Genomic DNA, 18,613 nt, shown 5'->3' with positions numbered 1-18,613 from the left:
GAAGTCATTTATCTGTTTACATGTAGATCAGCACAGATCTACATATACACATATATACACCATGCCTCAGAATGTTAACTCGTTTATTTGCAATTGTAAGGTGGGGATGAAATCAACCTGATTATCATATATATATATATATACATGGTAACAAACAGACACATCATTAGTCCTGTTACAAAAGATGCATGAGCTTCGAGTGATCCATTACTAACTTTGTTTTTCACCTAAGTTCTTTTTGGTTTTGGTACAGTTTTGGAGAACCTGAATTTCACTTTTAGGGACATAGCACATTATAGCAGAAACACCTGTATACAAAGTAGCTAAGAAAACCCTTTATAATACCCCAGTATTTTTGAATAAATCACTTTTGCCTCTCTTGGTAAGCCAATAAACCCTGATGTTCCGTAATATTCTTGAAGCAGAACTTTTTTTTCTCCAAGAACCTACCACAACAACCTTTCTTAACAACGTTATATTCAAAAGTAACCGTGAAATCACTCACCTCTTGAATCCCGAGGCAAAGATAATAAATGCTGTCAGGTGCATAGTTCTCCCCATTTGGCCTTCGGATCTCATTGACAAAATGGGCCAAGCCATAGTCAAGCTCAGCTGTGGTGTGACAGAGGAGATCCTCTTTCAACTTTACCGACTTAGCTAAAAAGAAATAAAATTTAAAATAATAATTATTGGGCTTCCCAGGTGGCGCAGTGGTTGAGACTCTGCCTGCCGATGCAGGGGACGCGGGTTCGTGCCCCGGTCCAGGAAGATCCCACGTGCCGCGGAGAGGCTGGGCCTGTGAGCCATGGCCGCTGAGCCTGCGCGTCCGGAGCCTGCGCTCCGCAGCGGGAGAGGCCACAACAGTGGGAGGCTCGCGTACCGCAAAAAAAAAAAAAAAAAAAAAAAAAAAAAAAAAAAAAAAAAAAAAAAAGAAAAAAATTATTATTTACTGTCTTAAGATTAAGAAACTTTCTGAAATCACTTTATTCTGTGTAAGAATTTAAAGATCAAATAACAGCTACATTTAAATGTAAAATATTTTAAGCTACATTCATGATTTTTAAAATCAAAGGCAGTTAACAACAAAAACCTTTTTTTTTTTTTTTCAAGGAAAAACATTTTTTTTAATGTACAGTACATGTAGCTTCACGGTAATTAATGATTAACTTGAGTACCTTCTGGATTTTCACATACTGTGGGTATTCTAATATCAGTCAACATTAAGCCTTTCCTGTGGATGAAGGAATGTTCTAAGTTTACGTGTATTTTCTAATGTAATTCTCAAGACAACCCTACAGGGTGGGTAATGTTACCCCCCCCCCTTCAGAGCTGGGGAACTGAGATGCTCATACATGAGGGAGCCCTGGCAGTCTGACTCCAGCACCTTAATAAGGCCAAACTTCCTACCCTCTTTGTGGTGCCATGGACGGGTCCATCCACAGTAAAGAACCTGTCCTGCTGCAAAGGGCTCTATCTGCTTAGAGCAAACTTTCTTCTTTACCCACAATCATCATAATCACCAACTTCAATAAGGAAACGGAAGGTCTATTTGAGTTGTACTGACCACCAAGCAACAAGAGCTCCACGACCCGACGTGACCATAAGGACTTCACTCGAGCAACACGGTGCGCATGTGCGTGTCTGCGCGCAAGCTCGCTCGTGCACGTAAACGGATGCACAGAAGAAGTTACCAAAATATGAATAAAAACCTTGATTTTAAAAATTAGAACACTTACGAGATTTTAGCTCATCTAACACCAGAAGATCTTCATCAAGCTGCCTCGTTCTGACCCAGTGTTTCCAGGCGTTTACCCCATACGTGTACTTGAAAGGGAAGCTGCATTCCGAGTTGTCAGAACTGTCATCGTGACACTGGTACCCTGACACTGCCTTCCTCTTGGCCCCCTGGTAGTAAAACACCACTGTCAGATCTTCATTTTCTTAAGCCTGTATTATTTCATGACTTTATATAAGCCATCTCTCAACAAATGCACATTACAAAGAAATATATTTACATGATTAGAACTGACTGGAATTTCTGATCTGAGAACAGTTACCTATGACATTACTTGAAATCTCTCTCCATGAATGCTCTATTTCTGCATAAACTACTTTGTCCAACAAAATCATATTAACTACTGCTGTGAGTTGAGAGTCACTGATGAGAAAATACATATATAATAATTAAAATCTGAAATAGAAGGATTCCAAATATTAATGTAAGAGAGAAACTGAAGAACTTCTCAAAGACTCCACCTCATAGGAGATGACTCCTCAGCTCCTTCCCACGTCCTTGATGGTACTGTTTGCTGTACAAAAATTTTAAATTTGGATATAACCCAATTCATCTGTTTTCTCCTTTTGTTCCTGTGCTTTTGGTGTCTCATCTAAGAAACAATGTCTAGCCCAAGTTAATGAAGATTCAGGCCTATGTTTTCTTCTAAGAGTTTTATAATTTCAGTTCTTACATTTAGGTTTTTGACTCATTTTGAGTTCATTTTTGTGTGTGGTGTCAAGTTTAAGAGTCCAATTTCATTCTACTGCAGGTATTCACTCCTTTTTTCAATTTTTCCTTTCTTTCTTTTTTGGAGAAATTTGGGAAACGTCATCTTTTAAAAAAAAATCCTTGCTTTATGTTGGAAGTCAGAAATACAGAAAGTTGTTAATAAAACGTTCAGAACAAGGATATCCATTTGTACATTTAGACTTGGGATCCCTGAATGACTGAATTGTCCAGTACGTCTTCCTATGTGCTGGGATGCTTCAGGGAGACCAGATGTAACAACTGTGTACACCTCAACCTCATCAAAAATAACAATGGAAAAAACAGCTCCCTAGAAAACAGTCTCAGTTGTTGTCTAATAACTGAATTTACTTTTTTAGCAAATATGTAAACCTTTTATCAATGACAACCTTTTATCAAGATTAAAAATTCAAAATAAAAAGTTGCAATAATATTCACTCTTCTATGAAACTACAACTAAATAGGATATATTTTTATTACCTAGAAATGAAGTAATAAAAGCTTTACCTCTTAAGTCTTTTTAATTCCAGAATACAAAGTACCTTCCCACATTCTCAGGCACAACTGAAGCTCAAGTACCCTTGCCCTCTATTACACAAAGACAGGACGTGAATGCAAGAATACTGTTACATTTCATACCTTTTTTTTAGATCGAGGTCTAGGCTGTTCCTCATATTCTTCTCCAAAAACAGGTGGTAATAAAAACTCACTTTCCATATCAAGCTCCTCAGCAGCTGACAAGTGAATCAGAAGAACTTTCATTTCAAACGTAATAGCACAGGCTCACACTATGTAAACTCAGCCAACGAAGGAACACCCGCTGAACGCGCACAGGCACCACGCACAGGGCAGCCTGTGCTGCGTGGAGAACAAACCATTTTCTCTACCTAACCTGGTCTATAAGTTCTGATAACGCCTGTTCATACTCTTAAAACACATGGACAATGCGTATCAGCATGGAATTTTGTGGAAGTGTGTGACAGAAAAATTACTAAAACCTGAAATTTAATTATGAGATCTAAACGGTCTCAGAACAAATCTGTGTCAATCTATTAAATCTTTTCCAGTGTGAAAGGCTTTACATTCTCTTCAATATGCTTACTGCCCATCGATAAAGGAAATAAACAATGAAACACAGAACACATTTCTTTTACAAAACACCAGAAAAGGTTTCCCTTTGAAGGTTAACTTAATTTTCAAAGCGATTTTAAGAAAAATACTATCAATATTTTATTTAAATTTTTTAAAAGACACACCAACACTTCTATATCTGTAAAAGTTTCTATAATGAATTAGTTTTAAGAAAGTTTCTTTTTAAGGCTCTGGGAAATTCCTTTTAAGTTCCTACAATTCAACATATGCTTCATTTTGGAAGTTAACTGCTGGGTTTTATCTGGGTAAAAAAGAAAAGACCCACAGTAACAGCACAGGCAGTGACACGAACATCAGATTGTTAACGATCATAACCACGGTTATGACGCCATAACTGAAGTGCAGAGCCACACTTCGCACTGAGAGAATAAACCGGCATTTTTACTACCTCTGGGGAAATCTATTTCAATGTCCAAATCTGGTTCATATGGTACATCAGGCATGCTGGACTGTGTCTCTGGGTCAGAGTTCTTCAAGAGATCTGAACCAATTATGTCCGTTTCAATAATTACACCTGTAATCAAGCCATAATATCATCAGAAATCAAAATAGAAAACTTCAACAATACCTACATATAATCTGGCAAAAGCCATTGAATTGTAAATGCAAAACAGGAATACTTATATTAATAGGTACAAAACGAAAAAGCATGCAGCTACCTTGAAACGTAAGCTACTATAAACTTTGTATTAGATAATCGTGAATACACAAAAACTTTCAATCTTCTAAGTTTTGACTGCCCCTCTACAAAGTTAGAAAGCATGCTTTAGTACTAAAACAACTCTGTAGAGTGTCTCTAAGAGCAATCTCGTCAAAAATAAACTTACGAGCATGGATAACTGTAATTTTCAACTCTTTCTGAATTGTGACCTAGGTTTTCACGTCATTCAAAATACGCTTATTCACAACTGGCTTCTAACGTTTTGATCGGTTGCCTGAAACACATTTGTACTGCAACCCAGTGAGAAAGGCATTTTATTGAGTTCAGGGTGGTGGTGGGAAACAGAGACACATGCATACACACTGGAAACAAAAGTTTCACAAAACAATACCCTTTCTAGGAGGGATTCATGCTGACATATTTTTTCCATTTCTTTCTTTCTTTTTTTAAAAAACAAAAACAAAAACAAAACACAGAGAACACTGGTTGCAACCACTAAATTCATTTCCCACTGCCTAACAGAGTGCTTCCCAAACACGTCACGCACGAGACGCACTGTGCTCTGGGCGAGGGGAGCGGGAAGCTCAGGGTGGCCCTGGAGGGCTGAGGCAGGAGAAGCGTGCCCAGAGACACACGTCCCGCTACACCGTTTGACAAGCACTAGTTAGGACAAACGCTGGCTTAGATAATGCAGCTTACTTTCTTAGTATAAATCAATAAAACAAAATGTGGGATAACCATCATAAAATAAGAGTTTGAATTATAAAAGCCTAGTACAACTTAGTTTTTTGTGTCTGAGCTCGTCCACTGAAACAAGAATAACTCACGAGTCGATTTTACAAGTTAAATCCTGTTAGCAAGTGAAACAGGGACCGTGCAAGTTCCTGGGCTCGACATCAGAGAGCACCTGCTAGATACAGCGCGGGCCTCGTGACCCGACATGCACTTCTGCTGCAGCGTGCCCACGCCCGCTCGGGCTGCAGCACAGCGACAGCCCGGCCTCGCTCCTCCAGTGGCCCCCACCGCCCCCCAGCAGCGGGGGACTCACTGTGGACGTCGGCGCCCTCTGCCTTCCCCTCGTCCTCAGCCGTGTCAGTCACCGGCAGCAGCTCTGTGCCCAGGGGATCGGAAGACACCGTGCTCTTGAGCTCCTCGGCTGCTGCGGGGATCTTCTCACTGCCGTCCGCGGGGACGGGCAGAAACACGGGGACTGGCACCTAAGTAAACAAAGGACTTACTCTCGGGCTCACTCAGCAGTACAAGGTGTTCCTCCAAATTAAAAATCACTCCGACACACGATCTACTTCATAATGCTGCACTGGTTAGAAGTTCTGGCAAGAACACGTATGTTAAGTATCACAAAGAAAGCCCCGAATACAAGCAGCTACTTTTTGAAGTAACAAGTAATTTTTGAGGCATTTCTGTCACCAGGGGACTACAGTACAGTAGCCAAGCCCTGACACAGTGTCCCCAGCACTGCAGGGGATGACATTTGTATGAGCCTCTATTCCATGTATCAGTTGTAAACCTTACGGTTCAGAAATCTGTCTTTCTAAAATGAACACAAATATGTTTACACAGTATGTGTAAAGCAGGTGCAGACATCGGCTGAACTTCACTCTCAAAGATGAGCTCTTAGCTGCTTACGCACAGAGCAACCCCTGGCAAAGCCTCCACCAGACCCAAGTGAACTGCCCAAGCCAAGCCAAGCCTCCACCCTCTGTCCCAGCAGCGTCACTGCAGCAGTCACCGCCACCCCACTGCCACACCCCCCACCCCGACTTACAGGCACGGGCACGGCCGTGGGCACGGGCACACTCTGGCTGTACATGTGCATGGGCACCGGCACGTACACGGGCACCGGCACGGGCACCGGCACGTACTCCGTCCGCCACTCACCGTCTGGGGCAAAGAAAGAGTTCAAGGACAACGTCAACCACGACGAGTCAAAGTAATGTGGCAGCAAAAGAAAAATTTAAGCACCTCAGTACCCATTTAAAAGAAGTTCCCAGTTTCCATAAAACTAGGCTAAGTTAAAAACAACAGGCACTTCCCCGGCAGTCCGACGGTTAACACTCCGTGCTTCCAGCGCAGGGGGCACAGCTTCCATCCCTGGACAGGGAACTAAGAGCCCACATGCTGCGCGGCGTGATCAAAAACAAACAAACAAACAAACAAACCAAAAACAACAAAACTGAATGCAGTAGCTGTCCTAAGTTATAGGGAGCAGAATGTAGACCTTTTTTTTGGCCACGTGGCACGTGGGGATCCGACCAGGGATGGAACCTGGGCCCCCCGCACTGGAAGAGCGGAGTCTTAACCACTGGACGGCCAGGGAAGCCCCTAGACTTTTTAAAAATAGAAAGAAAACATCTTTTAAAGTATTATATATGGTCCCAGACACTCTCACACCCCCACAAAAAAGTTTACTTATTCAAACAATCAGAATACAGCTAACATTTAAATGTGATGAAAATACATATCTGAATGATTTCAGCGCATCCTGACAAGGGCACAGAATAGTTACGGTTACAGACCACACTCAGAGACGGCCTTCTCAGAAGAGCACTGTAACTTTAGCGGGTCTTGGCCCCTAAGGAAATTTCTGATACAGTGTTTTATCACTGGTGACATAACTTGCAGGCCTTTGTTAGAGATTGATCTTTATTAATGATTTTAAATGACATGCTGTATTCTGAAGGCATGTCTAAAACCAGATAAGCAAAATCAACAGAAAGTGACAAAGTGACCCAACAAATCTACTCTGTAGCCCCATTATTTGAGAAAAGCATGGATTTCACTCAGCGAGGGTCAGGATGCGAGTCACCTGTCTGACAAGACTTGCTCTGCATGTGAGGTTTGCAGTAAGTTGCCTTCGTCATGGTCAAAGGTTTGCACAGAACTGCCTTGTTCTTCATCTCCTTGTTGGGGGTTGGAGAAGGGGGTGGTGCTGAGCCCTACAGAGAAGCAAAGAGAAACATTTTTATTTCTGCCTCTAATTTTTATTACTTCATGCTGTTAATAATATCTGGTTTCTAGGTCCAGCGGGGGGAACACACAAAAGTGGAAGAATATAATCAATTTATGCCTTTTCTACTATGTTTACCAAACTCTTAATCTGGAAAGATCAACATGAATCTATCCTAACTACTGGCAAAGCAGTAGTAATCGTTCATTCTACGGATTTATCTTTTTCGAAGGATACCACAGTGCACTTTTTTAAATAAAATAAAAGACAAGTCTCATTCCTAAGTAAAAAAGCAAGGTTGTTGGGCTTCTCTGGTGGCGCAGTGGTTGAGTATCCGCCTGCCGATGCAGGGGACGCGGGTTCGGGCCCCGGTGCGGGAAGATCCCACGTGCCGCGGAGCGGCTGGGCCCGTGAGCCGTGGCCGCTGAGCCTGCGCATCCGGAGCCTGTGCTCTGCAATGGGAGAGGCCGTGGCAGTGAGAGGCCCGCGTACCGCAAAAAAAAGAAAAAAAAAAGCAAGGTTGTTAACCTGACTTTTGAAAATAATTAGACTCTTATTATGGCTTCCTGATACTCTAGCTCCCTCTACTGTATAAACTGCTTATACGTGGTGCTAAATTTGAAAAGAAAAATGAAAATTATTACCAAAAATGTTATCAAACTTTGTTTCCTCTGTCCCAACCACGGCAATTTTAGGAACGTCTCCTCTCGATACGGTCAGATGTTTCAGCCTGTTCACCACAGTACCGTTTACACCACGTAAACAATCACACACACACGCTGTAAAGCAAGTTGCAGCTCCGTGCCTAAGAGACGACACGAAGGTGCTGTGCACACCACCTACCGCTACGGGGAAAGGGACACAACTCAGAGCTCCGAGTCTTCGGGTGCCAAGCGCACACAGCCCCTGCGGAAATGGAACCCTCGCTCCGAAAGGGATCTCACTCTCCGCACGCGGCGTACGGCGCCCCGCCCCCGCCCCTCCCCGCGCACGCATGCGCAGCAGGCGGAGCCCGAGTCCGGAAAAGCGAGGGTGCCTCGTCACCGCCCCGGGGCTGCGCTGCGGAACCCGGCTGTCCCGGGGAGGGGGGTAACTCGCGTCAGAAATGAAGACCGCATGGTCTCCCGGGCGCTTCCCGGCCCGGCCCCGCGGCAGGACCCCAGGGCAGTATCTCAGCCGCGGTCAGGGCACAACTCCGGGGGTCTCAGGCCGTCTTCCGGCAGCCATTCTGAGGCTTTGCCACCTTGTCCAGTCTCCCCGCTGGGCTTGGCCACCTTTTCTGCCACAACCACCTGCACTCATCTGTGTGCGATGCGCACGTTTTCAACGCTCTTTTTATTTTCTGTAACACCTTCAAAGACGGACATTTTCCACGCAGTCTCATCAAACATCTTCCAACGCCACTCATTTCCCAAGCGGCCTCCTGATGCTGCGCAGGGCGGGGCCCGTCCCCGGCGTCCTCGCTGCAACTGGGCCCTGAACGCCCAGTGCGCCCTGCTGGGGGTGGGGGAGGGGGGAGGGGTACTCAGCGTCTGGGGGTGGTTTCTGAGTCCTCCACCACCATGGATAACATCCGATAATCAAATCCCGAAGGCTCAAGGTTTCCATCCTGGAGGCCGAGTTCAACTTCTAGGATGATGCAGCTGCGAAACCAACCCCAGAATATTTCGGACACCAACCCTGCTTTTTCTGTCCCACCCCACGGACGGGCACACGGGCCACATTCCCCTCTAAGTGCTCGTGGTCTGGGGCTCTACGCACCAGAGGGTTGCACTTGGTCACCCTTGGCCTTGGCCCAAGAGCAAGGTCACACAGTCTCAGAAGGATTCAAGTCAGGGCTTTGAGACGACTGTGCATTCGGTAGGTTCGTTTTACCAATGACCTTGCAAAAACTAGCCAACCTGCATCTTCCTGCGTAACCCCAAGCAGCCCCCTCTCTGCAGAGCCCAGACCTGCAGAGCCCACCGGGGCCTGCAAGGCCCACATTTTTCACATGTGAGTGGGCCAGCACCAGCACAAAGAGGCCACCCTTTCCCTGATCCTGGTGACAGGCTGTGAGCCGACAGGCTCACCACACTGCTGGTCACTGTGCTGTGTTGCAATCAGTCATAAGCTCGCGAATCCACAAATTTAGTCACCATACCATCTTTCCCACAGCTTCCCTATGCACCAGTGTTTACCTTAGCCCTACAGATGCTGGATTCCTTATCCCTCTTTATAGATGAACCACATCGTTCATCCACGAAACTGAACTCACACGGGTCCCCAGTCAGACACACAGCACCTTCTGGTGCTTAACCCAGCAGCAAAAATCACCAACACAAAGCACAAAAATAGGAAAAACTGGCACTCGTCAGACTGTGAAGAGGACACTTGCTTGAAGCTGAGAGGAGATGGTCAAGCAGCCCCAGGGGCCCACACCCCTGGAAACTCACGGTCTGCACGTGACCTCGACAGCTAGTGGGCACTGATTCGGGGGTGACAGACATCTTAGAGAGCAGGCCAATTCACAAAGATGAAAGGGTACTAATAAAAAACGATGCACGGTGGATCTCTCATAAGTTTCAAGTCATGCTCATGGCCAAGGGGGCTGGTCCCGTGTAAGCTCATTCAACGCTCACCACGATTCCCAACCCCGCGCCACGGAGCTGGTCTGACATCACCGCCGTGCAACATCAGGCAAGTCACTTGGTCTCCTGAGCCTCAATTTCCTCAACTGCAAAGCGGGAGGAATAGTTAACAAACAGCTATTGAGTATCTACTACATACCAAACCTGGGTAAGTTGTGTCTGAACTGGGAAACACTCTAGAACCCTCTTATGAACCAGGGGTCAAAGTCACAGACATCCTAGGTTACTCGTCATTCTGCTGACAGGGCACTATGTCCACTAAACTATGCCACCTGGTAAAAACCGACACCTGATAATGCTTCTTACTTTTCTGTTGGTCAACAGGCAGGATCTATACCTACTGATAATGAATTCTGAAGAAGGACCCCAAATAATGAAAATTATAATGACAAAAGCCACCGCACCTCTTGAGTATTTGCTATATGGCCAGGGACTTGAAGCTACAGACAATGTCTATGTCCCCCTAAAATTCACACTCAGATCTAATCCCCAAGGGGATGTCATGTGAAGGTGTGGCCTTTAGGTGGTGATTTCAGCCATGAAAGCAGAGCCCTTGTGAATGGGATCAGTGCCCCTCACAGAAGAGACCCAAAAAAAACCCTCCCCCACGTGAGGACACGTGACAAGACGGCCATCTGGGAACCAGGAAGCAGGCCCTCAATAGACACCAGGCCTGCTGCAGCCATGATCTCAGACTTCCAGCCTCCAGAACTCCAAGAAATACCTTCTGTTGTTTGTAAGCTGCCTCACTTATAGCATCCTGTTATATATAGTAGCTCAAACGGACTAGGACACTATGCAGAGCACCAAAGTCACACACCTCATGAAATGAATTCTTTAACCCTCAGTACCACAAGGGGTAGTAGGTGTTTTCTCACTCCCATTTTACAGATGAGGAAACTGAGGCTCAGAAGCTGTACAGCCCAGTGGAGGTGACAGAGTGAAGAGTTCTGAAGTCAGGGTTCAAGTGGCTTCCCCAACGCAGGCCCTATGTCTCCAACACCACACGCCCTGCCCCCGTGGGTTAGCGCTCTTGGTGACGACCCCGACGAGGTTCCGTCTTCATGCCCACATTACAAACAAGGGGAAGGTCACACAAAGAGCCATAAAGTGACTTGCCCCAAACTCTACAGCTGAGCTCTCATCCCAGGACAAGGTGGGAGGGGCTCTACGTGACAGGAGGTGATGGCTGCAAAGGGCCATCCTTCCATCCGTCCCATGAGGAGGCCTCAGTGCTGCAGCAGGAGAAGAGTACCTGCTTCTGTGCGGGCAGAAGGGCGTCTTGAATCCTTGGTCAAAGCTTTGAAACAAGGTTGGGAGCTGCCTTACGGCTGCACGCGGATGCCAAACAGGGAGTGATCATCTTTACGCTCCTCAGCACGGATCAAGTGCCTGGTTAGAATCTGACAATTCAGCTCAACACTCCTGAATTATCTGACTGAAAAATATATTACCGCGGGCTTCCCTGGTGGCGCAGTGGTCGAGAGCCCGCCTGCCGATGCAGGAGACACGGGTTCGTGCCCCGGTCCGGGAAGATACCACGTGCCGCGGAGCGGCTGGGCCCGTGAGCCATGGCCACTGCGCCTGCGCGTCCGGAGCCTGTGCTCCGCAGCGGGAGAGGCCACAACAGCGAGAGGCCCGCGTACCGCAAAAAAAAAAAAAAAAAAAAAAAAAATATATATATATATATATATATATATTACCGCAAGGGCAGAACAGATAGGGGAGGAAAGCAAAGAAAAAAGCACTCTTACTTGTCTAGGATTCTAACTATTAACATCAAAACCCAAAACTGGGAATTCGCTGGTGGTACAGTGGTTAGGACTCTGCACTTCCATTCCATTTGATCCCCGTGCGGGGGAACTAGATGTTGCCAAAAACAAACACACGCGGAATGGAATAATACAAAAACACCAATCTTTCATCTACATCAGAGATCCTAAACTGTGGTTACATGTTAAAATCACCTAAAGAAGTTCTGAGTTGGAGCCCGGGTATTCTCAAGGTTTTGAACACTCCCCAGGTAATTCCAGTCTGTAGCCAGAGCTGGTTAACTCCTCTGCCCAGGACCACACGAGCAGAGGCCGACCACGATGCTGGTAAATGGCTCCCACAGAGGCCCCTGGATCAGGGTGGCTCCTGCAGGCGGGCACGAGAGGGCCGGCCCACTGTTCAGTGCGAGGCTCCGTTTATACAACAATGGCCACTTTCAGCCTACAAGGGCCTTGAAATGCTAATGTGAAAGCAGAATCTGATGTATTACATCAAGAGAAAGAAAAACACTACAGAAAAAAAAAAAAGAAAACAGAAAAACCCCCAGGACAAAGCATTATGGAAGAACTCCTCAAGCTTACAAACTCCCAGGGCCTGGCCCCCAGGACAGATCTCCAGACCCGTCTGTCTGAGGGGCATCCGCCTCGCCCGGCCTGCCTCCCGCTTCCCCGGATCCCGCCCGCTCAGGTCCACCCCTCCAAGTTCGGCCCCAGTGAACAGTCTGGCCAAACACGCACGCCTCTGGACATTATTATACCCCCGACTTCTCATCGTCTACTGGCAACCTTCTACTCAGCTGTTCAGAAGTTTTGTCACAGCTGCCAGGACCGCATACACTCCACCATTTCAAATGCACCATTGCTACTGCCCTAAACATGCAGCTGGGATGAGCGCTCAACGCAAATATTGATATGTCTCTCCCGCCCAATGTGGGTAAAGGCCACAATTAATTCACCTTTATATTCCTTAGCAGGTAGAAAAGGACCTGTTTTTATATCGGGTAAGTTAGCAGAATATGAATGCTTCAACTGTCTCAATAGAGGAAAGTAAAAAAATCTTTTATTATTACAATCAGATTAAAATGGACTAATTACTTTTTCTCCCCACATGATGAGAGTCAGTATTGAGCACTTTACTTAAGCAATACTTACTGTCATTTTGGTTCGGGACGTCTGACAACCCTGATCTAAAAACAAACAAATTTAAAATAAGACAAATATATCACTTTCTTCAGGGTTTTCTAAATCCATATTTCTCATTAATTTTTACTGATTTTTAAAATAGTTATTGAAGAAAATATATTTTAAGTTCTTTCAAGTAAACAATATGAGATTTGAGAGCTGAAATACAGACCTAAGTAGTGGAATTAACTCTTTCCCCATTTTGTCCCCTCAGAAAGTATCCACTGCTTTGGGAGCAATACTATGTTCTTAGATTTAACTCATTTATTAAATAAGTCTAAAGGGTTTTCATTGTCTCTCCTACCTACCCCCAGCACATACAATTTGCTAAAAATAGTTTTCATTTAAAATGCAAGTGAGGGGCTTCCCTGGTGGCGCAGTGGTTGGGAGTCTGGCCTGCCATTACGGGGGACATGGGTTCGAGCCCTGGTCTGGGAAGATCCCACATGCCGCGGAGCGGCTGGGCCAGTGTGTCACAACTACTGAGCCTGCGTGTTTGGAGCCTGTGCTCCGCAACAGGAGAGGCCGCGATAGTGGGAGACCCGCGCACCGTGATGAAGAGTGGCCCCGTCTCGCTGCAACTAGAGAAAGCCCTTGCGCAGAAACGAGGGCCCAACACAGCCAAAAATAAATTAAAAAAAAAAAAAAAAAAAAAAATTGCAATTGACACATGATAGGCAGATCAACTTTTTTACAATTTTTGTTATAATTCTGTTTAGCTTCTCTCTATCCCCAAGTAGACTCTATTTTGTTCAACTAGCATTAAATTTTTAAGAGAATAAAACAAAAAGCAGTACATCTACAGAAACATCACTGAAGGCACTTCCACCCAGGGAAACTATGGAAGTTGCTATTAAACTATCTCTGAAGTCAAATGCTTATTATCATTACCTTGCATCCAGATCTCTGAAACTGAAAACTGCTTTACAGGTTTTTCAAGTTACTACCTAAACGATCACATACCATAGTGTAAGTTTTCAGGTCCTTTCTGGGTTGTCATGTTGGGCTCGTTCTGCTGACAGTAGAAGCGCAACAAGCAGTGCTGGTCGCAGAAATGCTTCATCTCCCCGCGCCACTGCACCCTCTCCCTCAGGGTGCCCTGAGATTTACAGCAGTCACACCTGGCGGCCTGGACGACAAAAGGAAGGTGTCAGACACCTCCCACGACAAGGTTTAAAAAGTCAGACATGTTCTTTACAAGATTTCTAGACGGTTCAGTGACTGTTGTCAAATGTGATAAAACAATGTCTGATAAAGAAAAAATAAAATTGTAATATAAATCATAAACATACAGTAAAATCCACAAAAGTTTTTTACAAGTAGCAATTTACCTGTCAAAATCCCTTTCTATATTTACCAGAAGTCAAAGACCAGCATTACAAAGATAGGCTAACCAAAAAAACTGAACAGTGGTAGCCAAATTGGCATGATGTGTTTTTTTTTTTTTAAGAATTTTTTTTTGGATATGGACCATTTTTAAAGTCTTTATTGAATTTGTTACAATACTCCTTCTGTTTTATGTTTTGATTTTTTGGCCCGAGGTATGTGGGATCTCAGCTCCCTGACCAGGGATTGAACCCGCACCCCCTGGATTGGAAGGCAAAGTCTTAACCACTGGACCACCAGGGAAGTCCCGGTACAATGCATTTTAATATTACAAAATGATTTTGAGAGCCATAATGATATAGTGGTCGAAATCTCCCACAATCATACTACACTGAAAATCTCTGATTAATGAACAGATTTCCCAGGTTCAGCTGAGCTCATAATGGACCCATTTATACAACTGTACAGACCAGAATAATTTTGAAACCAGCTCTTACGCTGAGAAAATCATGGACGTTAATTTGAAAAGTTTTGTTTCAATAGTTTAATAAATTTGAAGGGCTTTGATACTTTTTTTTTTTTAATCTATTTTTGGCTGCATTGGGTCTTTGTTGTTGCACAGGGGCTTTCTCTAGTTGCGGTGGCTTCTCTTGTTGCAGAGCACGGGCTCTAGGTGCGTGGGCTTCAGTAGTTGTGGCTCACAGGCTTCAGAGCATAGGCTCCAGCAGTTGCAACAGATGGGCTTAGTTGCTCCATGGCATGTGGGATCTTCCCGGACCAGGGCTCGAACCCATGTCCCCTGCCTTGGCAGGTGGATTCTTAACCACTGCGCCACCAGGGAAGCCCCAATACTGTTTTAAAAACAAGAACTTCAAGTTCATGTCTTAAAACACTCGGTATTTAATTAATTAAAAAACAATTATAGGGCTTCCCTGGTGGCGCAGTGGTTGAGAGTCCACCTGCCGATGCAGGGGACGCGGGTTCGTGCCCCGGTCCGGGAAGATCCCACGTGCCGCGGAGCGGCTGGGCCCGTGAGCCATGGCCGCTGAGCCTGTGCGTCCAGAACCTGTGCTCCACAACAGTGAGAGGCCACAACAGTGAGAGGCCCGCGTACCGTAAAAAAAAAAAAAAAAAGTTATATTTTAAGATCACAAATGTGAACTACATCTAGGAAAACAATCAGGCCTAACTAGTCTACAACTTAATATGCAAAATAAAACCAACTAAAATTCATACATAAAAAGTTATACTTTATGATGGTGAATAAATTAATCTAGGGACAGATTTTTGAGAGATTCCATTTTACCTAGATTTTGCCCATTTTCACTATTTCTTAACATCTTGATCAATGAGTGGGCCAAAAGGTAGAACAATCAATTTCAAATATAGTACCTTTCCTAATTAAGTTTTTTATCTACTTAGAGTAGAAATAAATGACTGCAATTTTAAAAACTGCCCTTTAGTTTAGCCACCAACTTAGAAGTTTTGACAAAGCAGTAAATATTAAGTACTTGGTAGCTGGTAACAGTCACAGCTGTAGCTTTCCCTGACTGCTCTAATCACCTAGACTTTTATACTGTGGGTTTGGAAACCACTCACTTTATGTCTCCACAGGAGTCCCATGAATCAACACTACAACAAATTCCTGGCTGGCACATGAACAAAAAGGCTGTGTGGGTAAACAGGCCTTATGTAACAGACATACCCCACCAGGGTTAGAACACAGGCTCTCTATTTCTCCAGGTCAGGGATTTCTCCTGCCGAATAAATGTTAAACCAATGAAGATTTTCAGTATAAATTATGACTATTAAGTGATGCCAATATCGCATCTCTTGTCCAAAACCTTGTGAGCTTAAATGTTAGACTGCTGGTAATATAACATGGTAATCTCAATAACATCAGCACTATCAACCAGGTCCTAGTTTACTCAATAATAAAAAAAAGTCCCTACGTAAAACTCTCACCATGAAAAGACTGTTCTTTAAAATAATCATTGAAGTGCTCCAGGTTTCCGGGATTTTTTCCTTTTTATACTTGATACTCAAAGAAAAGCCAAAGCACCACTGGAGGAACTGAGTCTAAACAGTCAAGAACACAGCAAAAGTGAAGATGAGAACCCGAAAACAAAGGCCAGGCTGCCCTCTCCATTCCACAAGCCTTACAACAGGGTGGGAAACTAAAGTCCCAATACAGTAAGTGACTTCTTAGGGCCAAAGGCCAAGGTGCAGAGGCAGGATTCAAAGCATACAGTCCAAGTCAAAACCAAGGCGTTATTTAGTGCACCAAGTTACAAAGACAATGGAAAAACAAATGAGTTTATGAATAACTAGAAATAAAAATCCTAACAGATGTAAAATGCTGCAAGGAGGTTCTCAGTGTAACATCTAAAACCCACATCAATTTGTATACAATTTATATTTGTAAACAAAGTACTGTGCTGACTCTTTGCATATGGTAATATTTGCACTTACACAATAATTTAATAGGCCTAGAGCCTACAACCAAGCACATTCCACCCAAAGAATCTGAACAATAAAATCGCTTCATTATTTTCTAATTATAGACATTTGTAATTCTGTCCTCACAACACTTTAAGCTCCTTTCTTCCAGGAAGTTCAAAACAAATTTAGATGATTTCAATTTAAAAAAAAAAAAAAAAGGAGCAAGATTAGTGCTAATTTGCAAATGGCAACAAAATATGTATGTATTTTTTCAGGAAAAAGGACAGTAACAACTCAATACTAATTCAAGCTTATACTATAATCAAAATTTTAGAGGTTGTGAACCTCTTGTTTTTTGGCTTGTTTTTTCCTTTTGCAGCCACTCATACAAACTCCTGGTAAAGCGTCTGGAACCACACGCTCAATGGAAAATCTCATTAATGCCCCTCATGCGTTACCGACACCACCACCACCAACCTCCTACTCACAAGACAGGACTCTTAGGAAAGCTTAACATTCCTGCAGCGTAAGAACACCTGTTTCTGGTTTAACAAACACTTCGTGGTTTTCCTGTCACTGTGAAAAATCAAGGGTTGTGCATTATTTTGAGGAGGAAAAAAAAAAAGTTACTGATTCAAACAATCTAAATAATAGGCAGGTACTAACGAAAATCAATTCAAAAACCTTAATCCAACTGCTCAGCTAATCCAGGAGCCTCCTCTGCAGTAAGTGAGAAAAGGTCATTGGACCTACACTGACACAGCCCTTTCCCTGTCTGGGACAGTTTGGGTTGATGTATACACATCCTTGTAACCTTCCACCCTCTTGTTCCCACTGCCCCAGTCAGACCTAATTTTGCAAGGGGGAGCCATGAACAAAATGAAACGGGGGATTGTACAGTCACTTACTTAAAAAAAGAATGCAGTAATAAAAGACTGGGCACTGGATACTGTGCAAAGCATTTAAGTGATAAGAATTCTTCAATTACCCAAAGGTACATTTAAAGCGAGAATATTAGGTATTTCCTTTCGAAACTTAGTGTCAAAAACAATGAATGATTTTCTAAAATCAATATTTCTGGCAGTCTATAGACAAAAAAGAAAAACACAGAAGCCCCAAAATATTTTTCATTCAGGTATCCTTTTATGAATAAGGCTTATTAAAATGTAAGTATTAATTTGATTACAGCCCAAAGTCATGCTGTTCAACTGTTGGGGCATTTGCACTGAAGAATTTAACACCGTCACCCTTCACTACTGGTTTTTAAGGCAAATCAAAGCCTGTATCAGGGCTTCCCTGGTGGCGCAGCGGTTAAGAGTCTGCCTGCCAACGCAGGGGACATGGGTTTGAGCCCTGGTCCAGGAAGATCCCACATGCCGCGGAGCAGCTAAGCCCGTGCACCCCAACTGCTGAGCCTGTGCTCTAGAGCCCGTGAGCCACAACTACTGAGCCCATGTGCTACAACTACTGAAGCCCGCGCGCCTAGAGCCCATGCTCCGCAACAACAGACGCCACTGCAATGAGAAACCCGCGCACTGCAACGAAGAGTAGCCCCCGCTCGCCACAACTAGAGAAAGCCCACATGCAGCAATGAAGACCCAACGCAGCCAAAAATAAATAAATTTTTTTTAAAAAGCGCCTGTATTAAAAAACTGTAATTTGAAGAAAGTTTAAGAAAAGCTTATTAGTTCTATTAAGAAGTACTATGAAAGTATTCTTGGGAAACAGTGGGACTTTTGAATTATCTTCGCTATAGGTCAAACACCTAGCTTTTATTCTATTACAATACTAAATCCTTTTTCTCCAAAAAATGTAAACTTACAGAAATGAAAAGAACTATCCTCCCAACCTGGTTTCACATTATGCCTGGAAACATTAACTTTGAGGAAAAGTAAAACCTACTTCCTTCTAAAGAGTTATCTGGGAGAAGAAACAAACATTAATTTTATTCTCAGC

General features: G+C 44.0%; 1 protein-coding gene across 9 annotated transcripts in view; it reads right to left on the bottom strand.

The window, feature by feature from the left end:
• The window catches only part of LOC131743081 (zinc finger MYM-type protein 2), a 94,277-nt gene that overhangs the window by 14,014 nt on the left and 61,650 nt on the right, over window positions 1–18,613 (bottom strand). For all 9 annotated transcript variants that reach the window (XM_059041502.2, XM_067016393.1, XM_067016397.1 and 6 more), the window contains 9 exons: window positions 13,853–14,018; window positions 12,860–12,894; window positions 7,165–7,294; window positions 6,124–6,239; window positions 5,386–5,554; window positions 4,065–4,190; window positions 3,164–3,258; window positions 1,737–1,905; window positions 506–657 (listed from right to left, as the gene is read on the bottom strand). In XM_059041502.2, the coding sequence (XP_058897485.1) occupies window positions 506–657; window positions 1,737–1,905; window positions 3,164–3,258; window positions 4,065–4,190; window positions 5,386–5,554; window positions 6,124–6,239; window positions 7,165–7,294; window positions 12,860–12,894; window positions 13,853–14,018 (1,158 nt within the window). The remainder of the gene's footprint in view (window positions 1–505; window positions 658–1,736; window positions 1,906–3,163; window positions 3,259–4,064; window positions 4,191–5,385; window positions 5,555–6,123; window positions 6,240–7,164; window positions 7,295–12,859; window positions 12,895–13,852; window positions 14,019–18,613) is intronic.

Source organism: Kogia breviceps, chromosome 16 (genome assembly GCF_026419965.1).
Source record: "Kogia breviceps isolate mKogBre1 chromosome 16, mKogBre1 haplotype 1, whole genome shotgun sequence".
In the NCBI taxonomy this organism is placed as follows: domain Eukaryota; kingdom Metazoa; phylum Chordata; class Mammalia; order Artiodactyla; family Physeteridae; genus Kogia; species Kogia breviceps.
Note: the sequence above shows the minus strand (reverse complement) of the source record. Positions and strands in the feature narration are given on the sequence as shown.